Source organism: Solanum verrucosum, unplaced genomic scaffold, assembly GCF_900185275.1.
Source record: "Solanum verrucosum unplaced genomic scaffold, falcon-dt-bn FXZP01000603.1, whole genome shotgun sequence".
Taxonomy (NCBI): Eukaryota; Viridiplantae; Streptophyta; class Magnoliopsida; order Solanales; family Solanaceae; genus Solanum; species Solanum verrucosum.
This window is the reverse complement of record NW_026020644.1, coordinates 196,503-212,450: the sequence shown is the minus strand read 5'-3', so window position 1 is coordinate 212,450 and position 15,948 is coordinate 196,503. Positions and strand designations below refer to the sequence as shown.

Genomic DNA, 15,948 nt, shown 5'->3' with positions numbered 1-15,948 from the left:
ATGAGTAAATAAAAGTGAAAGAAGAAAGTAATATTATAAAAATAATTTTTTGAGGAAAAGAATTAGAAAAGCAAAGAAAAGATCTAAAGTAAAACATCTCGATAAAATTTAAATTTAATCGAATTTCAATATAAATATTGCCAAGAGTGGAAAAACAAAACAAAGAAAGGTAGAGACGTGAGGAAGGCGGAAGATTTATCTAAAAATGGTGAAAGTGGGACCGCTAATCCATTAAAATAATTTAAATATATTAAAATAAAAAATTAAAATTCAAGAGTTATAAAAAGTAATATATATTTTAAATAAAAATATATCTTAATTATTAAACAAACTAAAATTAAGATAAATAAATTAAAACAAAATAAGTAATATTTTAGTTCGTTTCTAGATAATATAAAATATGAATATTCCATATTCTTTTCCGTAGCTCTCTTTTGTTTTCGTTGAGTTAAAACAACACTCCACAATCGACATTAACATTGTTCAAATTTCATAATTTCAAATAAGTTAAAATATTATATTCATGATAATCTTGTGTATTCCCACAATATTATCGTATAAATAGAGATATTATATTATATTATATTATACACTTAAAGAAAATATTTATAAAAAAATAAATATATTTTTAATTTCCTTTGTTATTTTATCATCTTGAACTATTTTCGATGAATTTTACAATAAAAAGCAAAAGAATTGGATTTATATATGGTAAGCTTTCAAACAAGAAGAGAGACGTGATGAAGAGAAAGAAAGATTATTCAAAATGGAAAATTGTGAAAGTGGAACCATTGGTCCATATGTCAAGCTATAAAGGTTCGGACATAAATAAATTAGCGTTTGATCATAAAATTTTAAATATTTTTTTTCAAAAAAAAAAACCAGTTTAAGGTAAAATTTAATATGTAACGTCCATAATTTTTGAGAAACATATTTCATTCTTTTTAAAGAAAAAAAAACATGAAACGTGATTTATATCTATACATTTTAAAAATTATAAAGAATATCCATAAATTTAATAGAATATTGTCCTTTTTCATAATGAATTATATAATATATTATCCAAAATTATAACATGATAATTTAATAAAATTATTAATGATACAATTATTATAATTTATCAAATTATAATTAGTTACAAAGGTTCATTGATGCAATAAAATACATAATAATAACTATAGTAACTAACTATTCTTTAATATAATTTCTTATTTTACATGAGTAATATCTTTAATTAAAGGTAGGGTAAAGTAAATAGAACTATAGTTGGAATCATTACAAATTGTTTTTTTTTTTTAGTTTTTATCATAAATATAAAAAATGGAAGTATGTTTTAATATTTTTTAAAAATCGAAAAATTTTGACCAAAAAACGTGCACACACATTTTTTCAAGATTTTGAGATCTTGGGTTGTTTGCCAAAACTTAGACAAATTTTATGGTTAAACTTTTTTCCAAAAACAACTTGTACAATGTACATAATATCTATGGCCAAAACTTTTCTCCAAACGTTCTTCAGACATAACACAAAATATACTCATTTCGTTTTATATTATTTAACTCTCGTAGTTCTTAAGAAAATTATAATTAGAGGTGCATTTTACTAAATTAGCTTTATTAATGATGTTTTTGATTTTAAAACTTTTGACTATTATTATTTATATTTAGTTGTTTTATCTTTCTTTTTTTTCACAGTTTACTAAGTCAAAGATCTTACAAAAATATTTTTTTTTAACTTTTCAAAGTTAGATAAGATTTATGTACACTTTACGCTCTCTTGATCAGGAACATATTAAGTTTATTGTTGTTGTTTGTTGTTGACACGATAAGAAAAAAATTACAAGAAATGTTTAGTTTGTTAAAATTAATAAATAAAACTAAGGGAGTAGAACTCCATCCTTTTCACCTTGATTATGTAGTTTTATTTTGACACAAAATTTTAGAAAGTTAATTTTTTCGAATTGTGGATTTAAATTAATATATATATATATAATGTATTAGCATATCGTTTAATCTGTAATGTTTAAAAATAAAAATATTTGAAGTAATATTTTAGTTGTTTCTAGATAATAAATATTCCATGTTTGTTTGCTTCTTTTTTTTCATGTTTAATATTTATATTGAAGTTTGACTAAATTTAAATTTAAATAAAAAAATCACATTAAGTGTTCGAAATTTATATTAAAATCTGACTATATCTATAGCTAAATTTAAATTCGCACAAAATCGTTCACATTGAATTTTCAATATTTATATTAAAATCACGCTAAATTCAAATTCGCCTTGAAAAGTCATACTTTAACACCAATCGCTTTCTTTTGTTTCCGTTAATACAATAATGATCACTCATTGTCGAAACTATCTTTTTTAACTTCCATGAATTTTCTAACTATTAATAACGTGTTGTATTCATTTTCTTTTTCACAACTCAAATCCGCCGTTTCTGTGTAGCTCAAAAGCTCGTTACAAAAATGGCGAATTCCGGTCCTCTGAACCCAAACCCAGTTCCGAACTCCGATCGTCTCGAACAACTGAAACAATTCGACGAGTCGAAAATCGGAGTTAAAGGTCTTGTTGATAAGGGACTTACTACCATACCCAGTTTCTTCATCCACTCGGAAGAACCAAACCCGGAGCCCAAAACCCGACCCGGTAACAATCACTCCATACCCGTCGTTGACTTCTCTGCTCCTCGGGAAACGGTCGTTGAACAAGTTCATCGTGCTTCAACGAGCTTAGGGTTCTTCCAGATTATCAATCATTCTGTTCCGGTCAGCGCTATAAACAGAATTGTAGGTTCGATTAAATCGTTTAACGAACAGAATGATGAATTGAAGATGAAGTATTATAGTAGGGATATTACTCGTGGAGCAGCGTATTCTACGAATTTTGATTTGTACAACTCGAAAGCTGCAAGCTGGAGGGATACGTTGCAGGTGAGGTTGACGCCTACTCCGCCGGATTGGGAGTATGTGCCGGAGGTGTGTAGGGAGGCGATTGTTGAGTGGGATAAGGAAGTGGTGAAAATTGGGGAAGAATTGATGGGTTTATTGTGTGAAGGGTTAGGGGTGGAAAAGGATAGATTGAAGGAATTGTCTTGTTTGGATGGAAGAGTTATGGCTGCACATTACTATCCTTATTGTCCACAGCCGGAGTTGACGAAAGGGCTGACGCCGCATACAGATCCCGGTGTGTTGACGGTGTTGGTGCAGAATGAAATGACTGGATTGCAAGTGAAATTTGGGGAAGAATGGGTGGATTTGAAGCCGATTCCGGGGGCTATTGTGATTAATATTGGTGATATTCTTCAGGTATACTCTGTTACTTGCTTGTACTTAGATTTGTGTAGTATAATTTGCATGCTTGGAAGTTGGAGGATATTGTTTATGGTTTGTTTAAGCACATGGGTTGGCCTCACTACTATTCTTTACTTAAATATAACAACTTGGTTTGGTTCATAGCATAGTGTTAAAAGGGGTCGTTTGGTAGCTGGTTAGAGTTATGCAAGTATTAGTTATTAATAAGATAATATACAAATTTCATCATAATTTACACATGTATTAGTTATGCGGTTTCTAATTGAAAATCAAATGTTGTATTAGTTTTATATATGAATAGCTTATTTCCTAACTAGCTACCAATCGTTGTAAGTTGAATAGTGTTATATGCTTGAGATGAATTTGATCGAATTCATGAACTTATATGACGATAAGCAAATTGGATCGAAATTGATTAAAAAATGCAAACTTATAAGACTATCTGTGTCTGGTGTCAATTGTTTTTAGGACAAGGTTAGGCCAATTCCTAAACTTTTGACTTTTAGGTCAAAAACTCTGGTTAGTAAATATTTGAGGGATGAATTTTATCAAGTTTGTGAGCTTACTGGGTGAATTTAGTCATGTTCTCATTTGGCTGTGTGAAACTCAAAGCAGCTTTAGCTGTTAGACTTGGACCAGGATTGATCTGAAAAATGCAAAATGTAGACTTTATCTAAATTCAGATTCAATTCTTTTAGGATAAAGTTAAGACCATTTCCTGAACTTAAGTGACCATTTAGGTAAAAAGCGTGTCCGATGTCTATGTTGTATTCTGCTCTTCTTTTAGCATATAGGTATGTTTGACTCGTTTATGTGTGATTGATAGTTATCTTTCATTGTGGTTTTTGGTTTCTGATTATAAAACCTATGGGTGCATTATGGAAGAGGTGAGGGGGTGAGTGGTGACTAATGAATGATCTTGATAGGTGAAAGAACTCTTTAAAATAGCTAGTTGCTTATGAAAAGTCCTATATGAGACAGCCTCAATGCCATTCAAACAGGTTATTCTGTTTATGTTTTGTTGGATTGGCTGATAAAGAAATAGCTTTTGCTTTTCTCGAATAAGCATTTGCTTACCAAGGAAAAGAGAAGATTGGGGATGAATCTCCTGTTCTTATATGGCACTAAGATTTTTCAGCGATAAATGTGTGAACTTGGAACATTTCACACCCTCTTAAGAGTAACTTGTAAGGTCAAATTTTCTAATCGCTCCAACTATTATTAGTTGTTAGCTTTAGTAGATGCAACAAATTTCAACTTTTGGACGTTAAATCGAACATGTTTTGTCATTACTGGGAGGGTTCAAAATTGTTCATTTTATGGCTCACATTGTTTAGATTTGAGAGCATCCATGTGCCTTTTGCTATAATATTAAACAGGAACTGACCTTATATTTTACTAGTTCAAGGAGAAGTTAAATTGCCTATACAAAGGTGTCATATTAGACCAATGCAAATCATTTTCATTTGTTTCTTGACTGTTCTTTTTCCAAGGAATTGTAACATGGATTGTTTAGTATCTTTGAGGAACACTTTATTATCCCTATAACTGAATGGCTCAAGTCACACTAACATAAAAATGTCATTATAACTGCCGTACCGAGAATAATAGAATCTGTAGCTGAAGTATTGTGCATTAGGTGCTTTAACAGCTGAAGTTTTAGGTTGCATTGCAGTGGCAGATGATTTTCAATGCCGATACCCTTTGAGGTGCTTAGGATGGAGTTCTTATTTGAGCATTTTCCTTTCTTATAAAAGAAAGCTATCATGTTTGCATTTTTCTCATTTTGACTCTTGTGAGAAGGGCATGCCTACATGTTCTCCAAGTTTAGGTATCCAAGACTAGTATGCATGCTTGTAGGGTTCAAGAGAGAAAATTTGATTTTGCATTGCTATTGACCCGAAATTTTCATTTCAATTGCTGAATGTTGACATACATGCTGGTTGAATAGGAAGTTCATTCACTAGTGTATTTGTTCTTCTTGTAATGTTTTGGTATGACATTTAAAATTGTTGTACAACAACAGTTCTTTGCCTTGTGGTTAATTGGGAACATGTTCAATAGCTAGGAAAACCTTATTTTCATAATTTTCTTTCTCATTTTAGCCTTCCACTAAGGTCTATCAGAAACAACCTACGCAACAAAGGTAGGTGTGTAAGGTTTGCATACCCACCATCCTCCCCAACCCCACTTGTGAGACTACACTGGATATATTGTTGTATTTTAGCCTTCCACTAAACACAAGCTATTTTGATTGCATGTGTACATTCTGATGCACCTTTGTCTTTCTGGCATGCCTACACTAACTCGCACCATGACTTCTTTCTGGAACTCATGTTATTCAGCAAGAAGCTTTTGGAAAGATGGTGATGTTACATATACAGTTTCAAAAAAAGATGGTGATGTTGCATATTTGTTTTTGATGAAGACTTTGATTCTTAATATTTCAACCAAATAATTGTCATTCTATAGACCTATCTTTTAATTTCTCCCTTGAGCTCCATCTCCTATATACTCTTTCCTTGTTGAGAAATGTTATTTTGGGTGAGTCGCAAGCAATAAAAAATGGGTGAGGGCTTCTTCAGCTATTGACAATTAGTTCGGTGGGCTCGTTTACTAACACTTGAGTTAATGTGGGAAAGATTTTGAGGGGCAATTGTGTTTTTAACCATGCTAATGTGTGCATTAAACCTCTTGCATTGCTCATACCATGATTTTTCATGTATTAGTTATACATAGCATAACACCAAAGAGAGCGTATACATAGATAGAAAAAGTGTACCAAACAAAGTATTAGTAGGCACCCAAGGGTGTGGCCTAGTGGTCAATGAAATGGTTGAGAATTCCCAGCATAGACTAAAGACATTAGGTGATTCTTTCCATTTGTCCTAGCCTCGGTGGACAAAGTTACCTGGTATCTGTTGCTGGTGGCAGGCATCCCGAGGTAGTAATGATAGACACAACTGAGACCAAAATGCTGTGTCAAGAACAACTATTTATATGCTTAATTTTGACTTTTGCTGGTGCTATTATCCTGAACATAGTCTGGTTCAATCCGTATCTTTTTTGTTTCTCATGCTTCCTCAGATCATTATGTATCATGATGAATCGACTTCACTTTTACAGATAATATCGAATGATGAATACAAGAGTGTGGTGCACCGAGTTCTAGCCAACCCTTTTCAAGAACCCCGCGTATCAGTTGCCATCTTCTTGAACCCAGGCCAAAGAGAGAACTCATTTGGACCTCTCCCTGAACTAATATCAGATGAAAAGCCAGCCGTTTACCGCGACTTCATGTACAAGGATTACATGGGGAGATTCTTTTCAAAGGAGTTGGATGGAAAGACTTTGACAAATTACTACAGGGTTTCAAATTAAATGTAACATCTTCTTTATAGATGTGTTGCATCAAATTACTCTTCTTATACGTATGTTGTGGAATAAGAATACTGTAAAGTAGCAAAATTTCATCAAACATATATATGCTTGTAAATGTTCTGTACTTTAAACATGTGTGGCGATATCTATAATATCCATCTTGATTCGCTTTTATTGTTTTATTGTCGTTCTAAGTTCTATTTGCAACCCTTTGTACTGGTCATTGTAGCACGTGTCTCGCCCATGCCATTAGTGTATTTTTGCACGATTAATATGATGGATGGAATTATTGATCCTTTTCCCCTAATAATTCTATTTTTATACAACTTGTACTTCAAAATTAACATCTCAAATTTTATTCGACCTACCATCAATCATTTGATTCCAAAAATCAAGAGAAATAAAATATTACGAAAGAGAACAAAAAAATAAATACATAATTGCAATTGTTGGTGTATCAACATCATAGCTTTTTTTGATTTTGAAGAAAGAAACTATTATTGCAAATCAACTAACCATTTTCCAATCATAGTTACTTTTCAATTAATTTATAACTATAATAATAAAATAACATCAACGTGCCATTTTTTTCTTGCCTCCTTACTTGATTAGGACTAATTGAATAACAACATTTTTCTAATTATATTATTCATACTCTTATTTGAAGCATCCCACAATAATAATGCATCAAATTAAATATACAAGTAATTGATGAAAGCAATTTACATACTTCATGTTCTGTTTCAATGATTCAACCTTGTAAATAACTTTATTGGATCTATATTGATACAACACGATAAAGTGAAGAATAATAATTGATAATATGGCCTGTAAGGACGATCAAGTTAGTCTAGCATGTGATATGTCTCCTAAACATGATTTTTCCGTTGAGCTCGTTGCACGAAGTTTATAAATGGTACTATGGTCACGTTATGTCGACAAAGGACCCACCTCAAAGACAAATTATTGTGATATTTTTGCTAAATGTATGGAGCTACACAAGTGTGAAACATATTATATAGACTATGTAACCAATTGTTAGTGTATAACTTTTGACTAGTAATTGATTGCCATAGTCAACTTCATGTATAACAACTACTGTTTAATCGAATCTCTAAATTTTCACATTATTCTAATCAATTAATCACATTTGTAATATGGTTTAATTGAGATTATATTTCTTTGAATTTTGAAATCAAGCACTAATATCCCTACAATATGAATATTCTATGCTTATTATAGCCCCCATGAGACATTCGAATTAAGATTCTATTTGTTTATACTTAATAAAGATCTTAATTTTTATTGATCATTGTTCAGATCTTACTCCTTAAGCATATTATTTCTAAGGTCAAGATTTTAACCATGATTAAGATTTATAATAAAATTTTAACATCATTAATTCAAAGTTTCTACAGAAATGACAATTCATCGTTATTCCATTTACTTTGATGATCACTAATTAACTGCGACTATTATTGTTCACCATTATAAAATACCACCACCCTCAACCACCATGCTCAGCCAAAATTAAACCATCACCATAGAAAATTTATCACAATTAATCATCATCATAGTCATCATCAACTACCGTCAGTTATCACTATCATCCATCACAATTATCAGCCATACCACCACCATGATCAATACCAACATCAATCACCACAATCAACATTCATTATCACCAGTACCCACGATTGACAATTATCACATTCAACCATGCACAATCATAAATCGCTCTAACAATCATCATTCTCAGCTATCATTATATATTCCAACCAACATTTACATTCACCTTCACCATTAGCTATCATTGCAATTCTCCACAATTATCAGACGACAACAATTATCATTAATCACTATTGCCAATCACTATCATTAACCAACATCATCCTTAATCTCTACTCACAACCTCTATGTACTAACCGCCATATAATTTACTCAAAATGTTTTCTTAACCCAAAGTTAACGTTAACGTTAAACTTGTGTGGATGTACAGTTTGACCATAGAAAACACATGAAATTCACACTAATTATTTCATCTTTACATAACACATGAAATTCATGTATTTTATATGGTCAACTGTGCGTTAACACTAATTTAACGTTCAACGTTAACTTTGGTTACATAATTCCTTTTATTAAAACGGGGTTAACCTGTTTATTTTCTTATTTAATTAATTTATTTGTTTAGTTTAAACTTCACAAAGAAAATGTAAATGATAAAACTTTTAAATCTCTTATAGTTTTAAACTCTTAATTAAACTAATGATATATAGAAGGTAACAAAATGCATTTTAATTTCGTGATCTTAAAAATGATATATATAAATTAGTTGGAATTATAGTTATCAAAAAATGAAAAAGCCAATAATTTTTAAACGGATCAAAAAATAAAGTATTGCCTTTTTTTTTTATTAAGAAAAATAAATCGAAACGAAATATGTTACTCCTCCTACTCCTAATCCATATTAAGTGAATTGTTGGTTTATAAACACACCATTTAAGAAAGATATTTAAAGACAAAAAATTAAGATACTTTTCACTATTACCCTTTTAATTAATCTTAAATTATTCTCCTCAAAAATGCAAAATACTTAAGAATTTTATTGAAAAAAAGGTAAATATATATATATATATAAAATTTAACAATTCTCTTAGACTTAAAAAGTATCTTAATAATTCACTTGAACTAGAAGGATCATATTTATTTATTTTGTGAATCTATTTTCATTATAAAAATAAATTTTGTTCTGCACCATTTTTGTTTAGGACTCCACTTATAAAACTGATGTCCACTTTTGGTACAAAGCTAAATCTGACAAAGATTTTCTCGTCAACTTGGGCATTAAAATGATGATGTATAGAATCCCAAAAGTAGATATGCCAATAACTCAACTATCACATGAAATCGCGAAACGATTGAGATTTTTTTATTCTTAGTTAGAGCTAATAATTTTATGTCTGAATAAAGGTTTGGGTTGATTGTTTAATTGTTTTAATTAAAATTAAATTAATTTAATAATTTTTAAATAATTAAAAACCAAATTATATTTATATTTATCTATTTGGTTAGTGTCGATTTGTTTTATTTAATTTGATTTTCAATTTAAGAAACCTAGTGGTATGTTTTTCTTTTCTATTTCTCCTGAATAATTAGAAAATATTGTTCATTCTTTTCCGGCTTATAATCCGTTATTGTCCTTTTATTATGATCAATATAATTTTGTTAGATTATTGAAAGAGAAGTATAGAAAATATCATTAAAGTTGGAATGAATTATTAGTTTTATTTTTGAATTATTAATAGCTTTAAATATATTTTTCTATTTAATTAATTAAACTTAGATATATCTCAACATGTCACAATCACATAACATAGCAAGTAGTTTTAAACTTTTGTAAGATCATAGGATCGTTTTTAATTAAAAAACCAAAAAAAATATTGAAAACACCTCTAAATTTGATGAGTATATAGGAGTGTTTTTCACTTAGGGCGCAAAATCGAAGTGTATATAAGTTCAGACTTCAGTTAATAAAAGAAAATTTTTTTGAAAATTATTAATAATTTAAGAATTAATTTAATAACTTAAGTTAAGTTTAGAAGTATTTTCAAACACCGCGTACAAAAGTGCAACGTGGCAAGCACCCAGATGCTTAATCTGTAGCTGACGGCCACCGACCAATCTCAACCGCCTTAGCTGCCATCTCAGCCACGTCACTGTTTTCATTTTTTATTTTATATTTTAACTTTAATTTTTATTACAAATATTTTCGGAGATATATAATCAGAGTCGATAATCTTTTGAAAATAATACGTATATTAATATTTTATTATTTTCAAATTTTATTCGTACAATTATATCAAAATATATTATTACTGTTATTATATATAGAAAAACTTGTCATAAAAATACTAGTATATCAATTAAATCCTAATTATATCATCCTTCTCATTATATTTTTTTTTTTTCAAGAAAAAGATATACACTTCGTTGACAAAACCATAATACTAAATAAAAGGAAAATGGTAGCTATTCAATCTGAATTTAATTAAGCTGCCTTAATTCTTTACTCTTTTTTTTAAATACTTTAGGAGTGGGTTGGTTGGGATACAAAAATTAAGTAAACAACTTGATTTCCTCCCATTTTTTAATTAATTGTCTCCTAAATGACCAAGTTTACAAATGATGATAGAAATAAAGCAACAAAACATATTACTCCCTTCCATCCAAAATAAGTAAGCGTTCGTTTGAATTGACTTAATTTAAGTGTTTTAAGTAAAATAATTTTTAATTATTTTTGGAGTGTTTTGATAAATTAAAAAAATGATATTTATATAAGTATTTAATTTAAAGTTAAAATGTTAAAAATAAATCAAAAGTCATATAACTTATAACTTTTGGCTTATAGTAAAAAATTATAAGTCAATGACAAACCAAACATACTCTAAATTTCTTTCCATTTAATTAAAATAAATGAATTTCTCAAAGATCAAAAGTTAATAAAAAAAAATTCCCAAGGTTACCCTTTTCTCTTTGACCCTTTAATTGACGTAATTAATTAATTTTCTTAAGAGATATGTCACGACTCACCATCTAAAAATGCACTAATTTGAACGGAAAAAGGTAATAGTTAGTTGAATTAGTCAAAAGAAGTTGAAAAGAGAGGTCTTAATTAAGATAATCATCGAAGCAAAGAAGCAATGTGATAGATACCTAAATTAATAGTGATTATTATTTCAAATATAATTATCCAACCACGCATAATAAAATAATCTAAAGGTAATTATGTACGCCAACATGCCAATTTTATTTTATTTATACAATATTAGAGGGGTCCTACAACGAGTAAAATTTACTAAATAAACTTAGTAATAATGTTAACATTATTAATCATATAGTATTAGCCAAGTCAAAAATGATGCGTGTAACAATAAATAATTGCAGTGCCTTACTTTTAAAAAAAAGTAGTTTTACACGTGGCTGATTTTAATCTCTTACACTTTGAATAAATTGTTTTTGAAATAGAGTAATGATAGTTACATATATTCTGAAAAATTATTAATTTCGTATTACCAAAATATCTAGGAAAAGAAAATTTTGATTGAGTATAAAATTTAAAAATAGTTCTTTTTTAAAGTATGTATTGTCAACTTTGGTTCTTCAAGTTTGTTAAAAGAGAGAATATTTAAAATATTGTTGAATTTTTAACGCAAATTATTAGTTTCTTCTTGAAATATTGACAGTCTTAAAAATATGATTTTATTTGACTATAAACTTAAATACACTTTCGATCTGCCACATAATATAACAAGTAATCTCAAACTCTTGTAGGAGCATCAAGTCGAAAGAAGTATTGAAAATACGTGTACTAGGTTTAGCGAGAATTTGGAGGTATATTTACTCATGTTTTTAACAAATTATAACCATACACGTGGCTGAAAAACAATGCCACGTGGACAGAAACCAGATGCGTAATTTGAAATGGCCGGCCGCCCACCGCCAACAAACTTAACACCCTTAATGCCACGTCATTTTTCTGCCTCAAATCAAATGATAGTGACATGGCATCTTTTATATAAATTATTAATTTCGTATTTTACTAAAATATCTCAAGTAGAGTTGAAAGGGAAAAATATCTCATGTGCCAACTAAATGTGCTTTGGAATCTTGCACATTTTAATTAGATGCTAAATGAGATAGAGATTTAAATTTCATTAGATTATTATTAAAGTTTAAATTATATATATATATATATATATAAAATAAATTTTTAAAAATAAATATGAAATTCGAATTAAATTTATTAGATTTGATCAAATTTGTATACCACACTTTAACTTCGTCTTTGATTTTGATATTTAGGTAGTCTGAGTGTGTTTGGTATGGAGGATATAGTCAGTGCAATCTTCATAAATGAGGTTCGGAGAAGATAGTATGTTTATGGATCCTACCCTTGTAAAGTAGAGATTTGTTTTTGATAGCCATTCGATTCAAGTAAAATCATAACCAAGCAGTTCAAAAAAAAAAAAACAATATAGATGAAGAAATCAAGATAAAAATACTAAAGAAAACATGACAAAATAACTAAAATTGAAACAATCACTACTACAAAGTACTCGGATAATCAAAATGAGAAAAGTAGTAAATAGTAACAAAAATGGAGTACCAAGAAACTCTTTAGGGTAATACTACGATCACTACGAAAGATTAGGCAAGACAATTTTAAATTACCTAAAGTAATATCCTAATCCGTGTCATTCATAATTTTCTATCTCATATCATGCATGTTCTTAATAAACAACAACTGCATTATATCGTATCTAATCACCTCTCCCTAATACTTATTTGACTTACCTCTAATATAAGCATCTACAACCAATTTTCCACACCTTTTCATTTGTGCATCCATACGTCTCCGAACAATCTCATAATCCTTGCTTTCTGCACCTTATCCTTCATCATAATCATTTAATCTATCTTATCTATATTCTTATTTTTTAGTCTTATCTCTTCTAATATACCTATACATACATTTTAACATTCTTATTTCCATAACTTTTAAATATAATTTATTACATAAATAATATTCCGCTCCTTTAAATTTTGGTGGCACCTTCTAACATCAATATCTCGTAGATGAGTCAAATTAAAGAAATCATCTAAAGTGGACTGTTGAAAAGAGACATACATTTTCTCTTCTAACATATTTGACTGCAGCCACTGAATATTGAATTGGAAGTTGTCACGTATTGTCTTTGGGTTTAGGGCAATTTGACTTTCACACTAATCCAACTTAATAATAAATAATTACCATCATAGCAAAATAATTAATTTTAGTTTAATTTGTTTGAGTGGACAAATATAAGAAGAAGTCATTCCTAATATATTGAACAAGTTCAAATCATTTAATTTAATTACAATAAGTTTCACAAGCATAATCATTTATTTTTACGTTATCTGAAAAACAAATTGCAAACTTGGTGACCGTATAAGATTTATACGAAATAATGTTATAAATTTATTTAAATTGATTGTCAAGCATCCGTAATTTTTTTTAAAAATAATAATAATAATATTTCCTTTTTTTGAGTGGGAAATTTAGAAATTTTGTAAAACTTTAAGGGCATTTTCGGCAATACAACTTGATATAGATCTCGTCATAGATGATAGATACGGTTCACCAAAAGGAGCCATCTTGCATTATTAATTTTCAAAAACACAATTTTGCTTTCACATTATTAAATACACCTTTGTCCAATTTTTAAAATATATTTATCGACAATTTTGTAATAATTATTTAAAATTATAAAATATAAAAATATTTATATATATTTTACATATTCTTAATTTAAGATAATAAAGTTCACAACTTTCCTATACTAGGTTTAAACAGGACACCAACATGGATGGTAGTGCATTGATGAGAGTGCTTCACCCTTTAATTAGAGGTCTCGGGTTCAAGCCCTGAATATGGAGAAAATCATGTTGGGAGCACCACCTCCAAATGGACCCTAAAAAAAGATTTAAATAGGACAAATACATTAAAACGAAGAGTACATAATAATAATAATTTTTAAAAAGGAATAATAATTTATTTTTCATTAGAAAAATCTAGAAAAAATAGACTCGTGAACAAACTATTAACCAACCATGTCATTTTCACCAATCTTTTTCTACCTATAAATACAACCCTCATACCTTCTGAATTTCCCAACTAACACACAAAAAAACACAAATTTTGTGTCCAAAAAATTACTAATAAGTTTTGATACTTCTGTTATTAGCAGAGAAATGGAGCAGAAACAAGGCAAAATCAACAATAATTTGGAAGATGGAGTTGTTATAATTCATAGCCAAGTTCGAAAAATAAGACAAGAAATGGAGAAAATTAAGTATCCAGCTTTAACGCAACCGGAGATCACCGGAAAACAGCAGCAGCAACGATCGAGATCGCCGCTTGGATTAGCTCATAGGCCTATTTCTGTTGGAAGTTAATCTACTTTTAGTTAGCGCTAAATCGAAGGTCGTGATGAGATGGTTAGGATTCATCCACCTTTAATCAGAAGACTCGAGTCTCGAGAAGTTTTTCATAGTAGTTTTTTTCTTCTTCTATAGATTTGTATATATATAGAGATGCAGGTCCCCTGTTTCTTTGGATTATTTTACTCTGTTTTCAGATTTTGCAGTAATAGATTGTGTTTCGTAATTTAGTTGGTGTGTTTTTTATGGATTCGATTAATCTGAATTTATATTTCCTGTTTTTGTTTATCACTGAACTCGATTAAATCTGGATTTATGTAAGAAAATTTCATTATCGACATAAAATTTTTGTTTCAAAAATAATTTTATAGTCAGGACTCAAATTTGAAACTTCGAATTTGCATAGTCTTTCTATAACTACTCGTTTCTTTGCTTGCTTTATCTTTTTATGTACATATTTTCGTTAAATCATGTCATCGTCAATAAAATAAATTATTTTCTACATTAGAAAAATGTAATTTTCTGGTATAAATTTTTTTTCTTAAAGTGTGTATAACAAACATTTTTCAATTTTATATTCCAATTGTTATAAAGTATCTGATTCCTCAAATGATTTCGATAGAATTTTTTTTTCTGGGCAAATACTGTGGGCTTGTAACAAGAAATTATTAGGATACCGTTTTAAATTAGAATTAACTTGAGAAAATATCAACGATGATTGCAGTTCTATAGATCTAATGATTAAGATGTTGTCGTTGTTTAGCTGTAGTATGTTCAGTATAATTACACAAGTGAGAACAAAAGAGGATATGATGTACGCAGTTGTTAAGACGTAGTTTAACAAGAAGATTAATGACCTTTTAAATTTGAATACTAGAGAGTAGAAGACCAAATATTCAAACAATATTCATCTTTCAAATTTTGAATATTAGAGACAAAATATTCATTGGTGAAAAGTATGTTGAATGGGAGAAACGTTTCTAATTTTCAACTTTTGAAATTTGGAAATTAGTGGGATGGAATTCAACAAATCTAATCTAGTCTTTCCACATTATTTTTTTTTTGGTGTGTGGTTGAGGCAACTCATTGTCATTGGGGTCACAAAATTAAAGTTTTTATAATTCATAAATAAAAAATTAATGATGATTGAACGGCTAGTTGGTTATACATTACAAATAAAGAAAACGATCTTAATTATTGAAGTCGATTAAAATTGAATGTATCTTATAAAGATTCATTTATGATAACTATGTTTTAATTAAGAATGA

The 15,948-nt window shown here is 29.1% G+C and overlaps 2 protein-coding genes across 2 annotated transcripts; both read left to right on the top strand.

Annotated features, from left to right (window-relative positions):
- The first annotated feature begins 2,350 nt into the window (after nucleotides 1-2,350).
- Nucleotides 2,351-6,869, top strand: LOC125812073 (1-aminocyclopropane-1-carboxylate oxidase homolog 4-like). The gene is made up of 2 exons (XM_049491562.1): nucleotides 2,351-3,310; nucleotides 6,443-6,869. Exons 1-2 carry the CDS (start codon nucleotides 2,471-2,473, stop codon nucleotides 6,695-6,697), a joined length of 1,095 nt encoding a protein of 364 aa, XP_049347519.1. The 5' UTR covers nucleotides 2,351-2,470; the 3' UTR covers nucleotides 6,698-6,869.
- A 7,553-nt stretch (nucleotides 6,870-14,422) lies between these two features.
- On the top strand, nucleotides 14,423-14,901 carry LOC125812071 (uncharacterized; the record flags this gene model as incomplete). The annotated part of the gene is made up of 1 exon (XM_049491561.1): nucleotides 14,423-14,901. A coding segment is annotated over one exon (273 nt), but the record flags the coding sequence as incomplete, so codon positions are not given.
- Nucleotides 14,902-15,948: the final 1,047 nt, after the last annotated feature.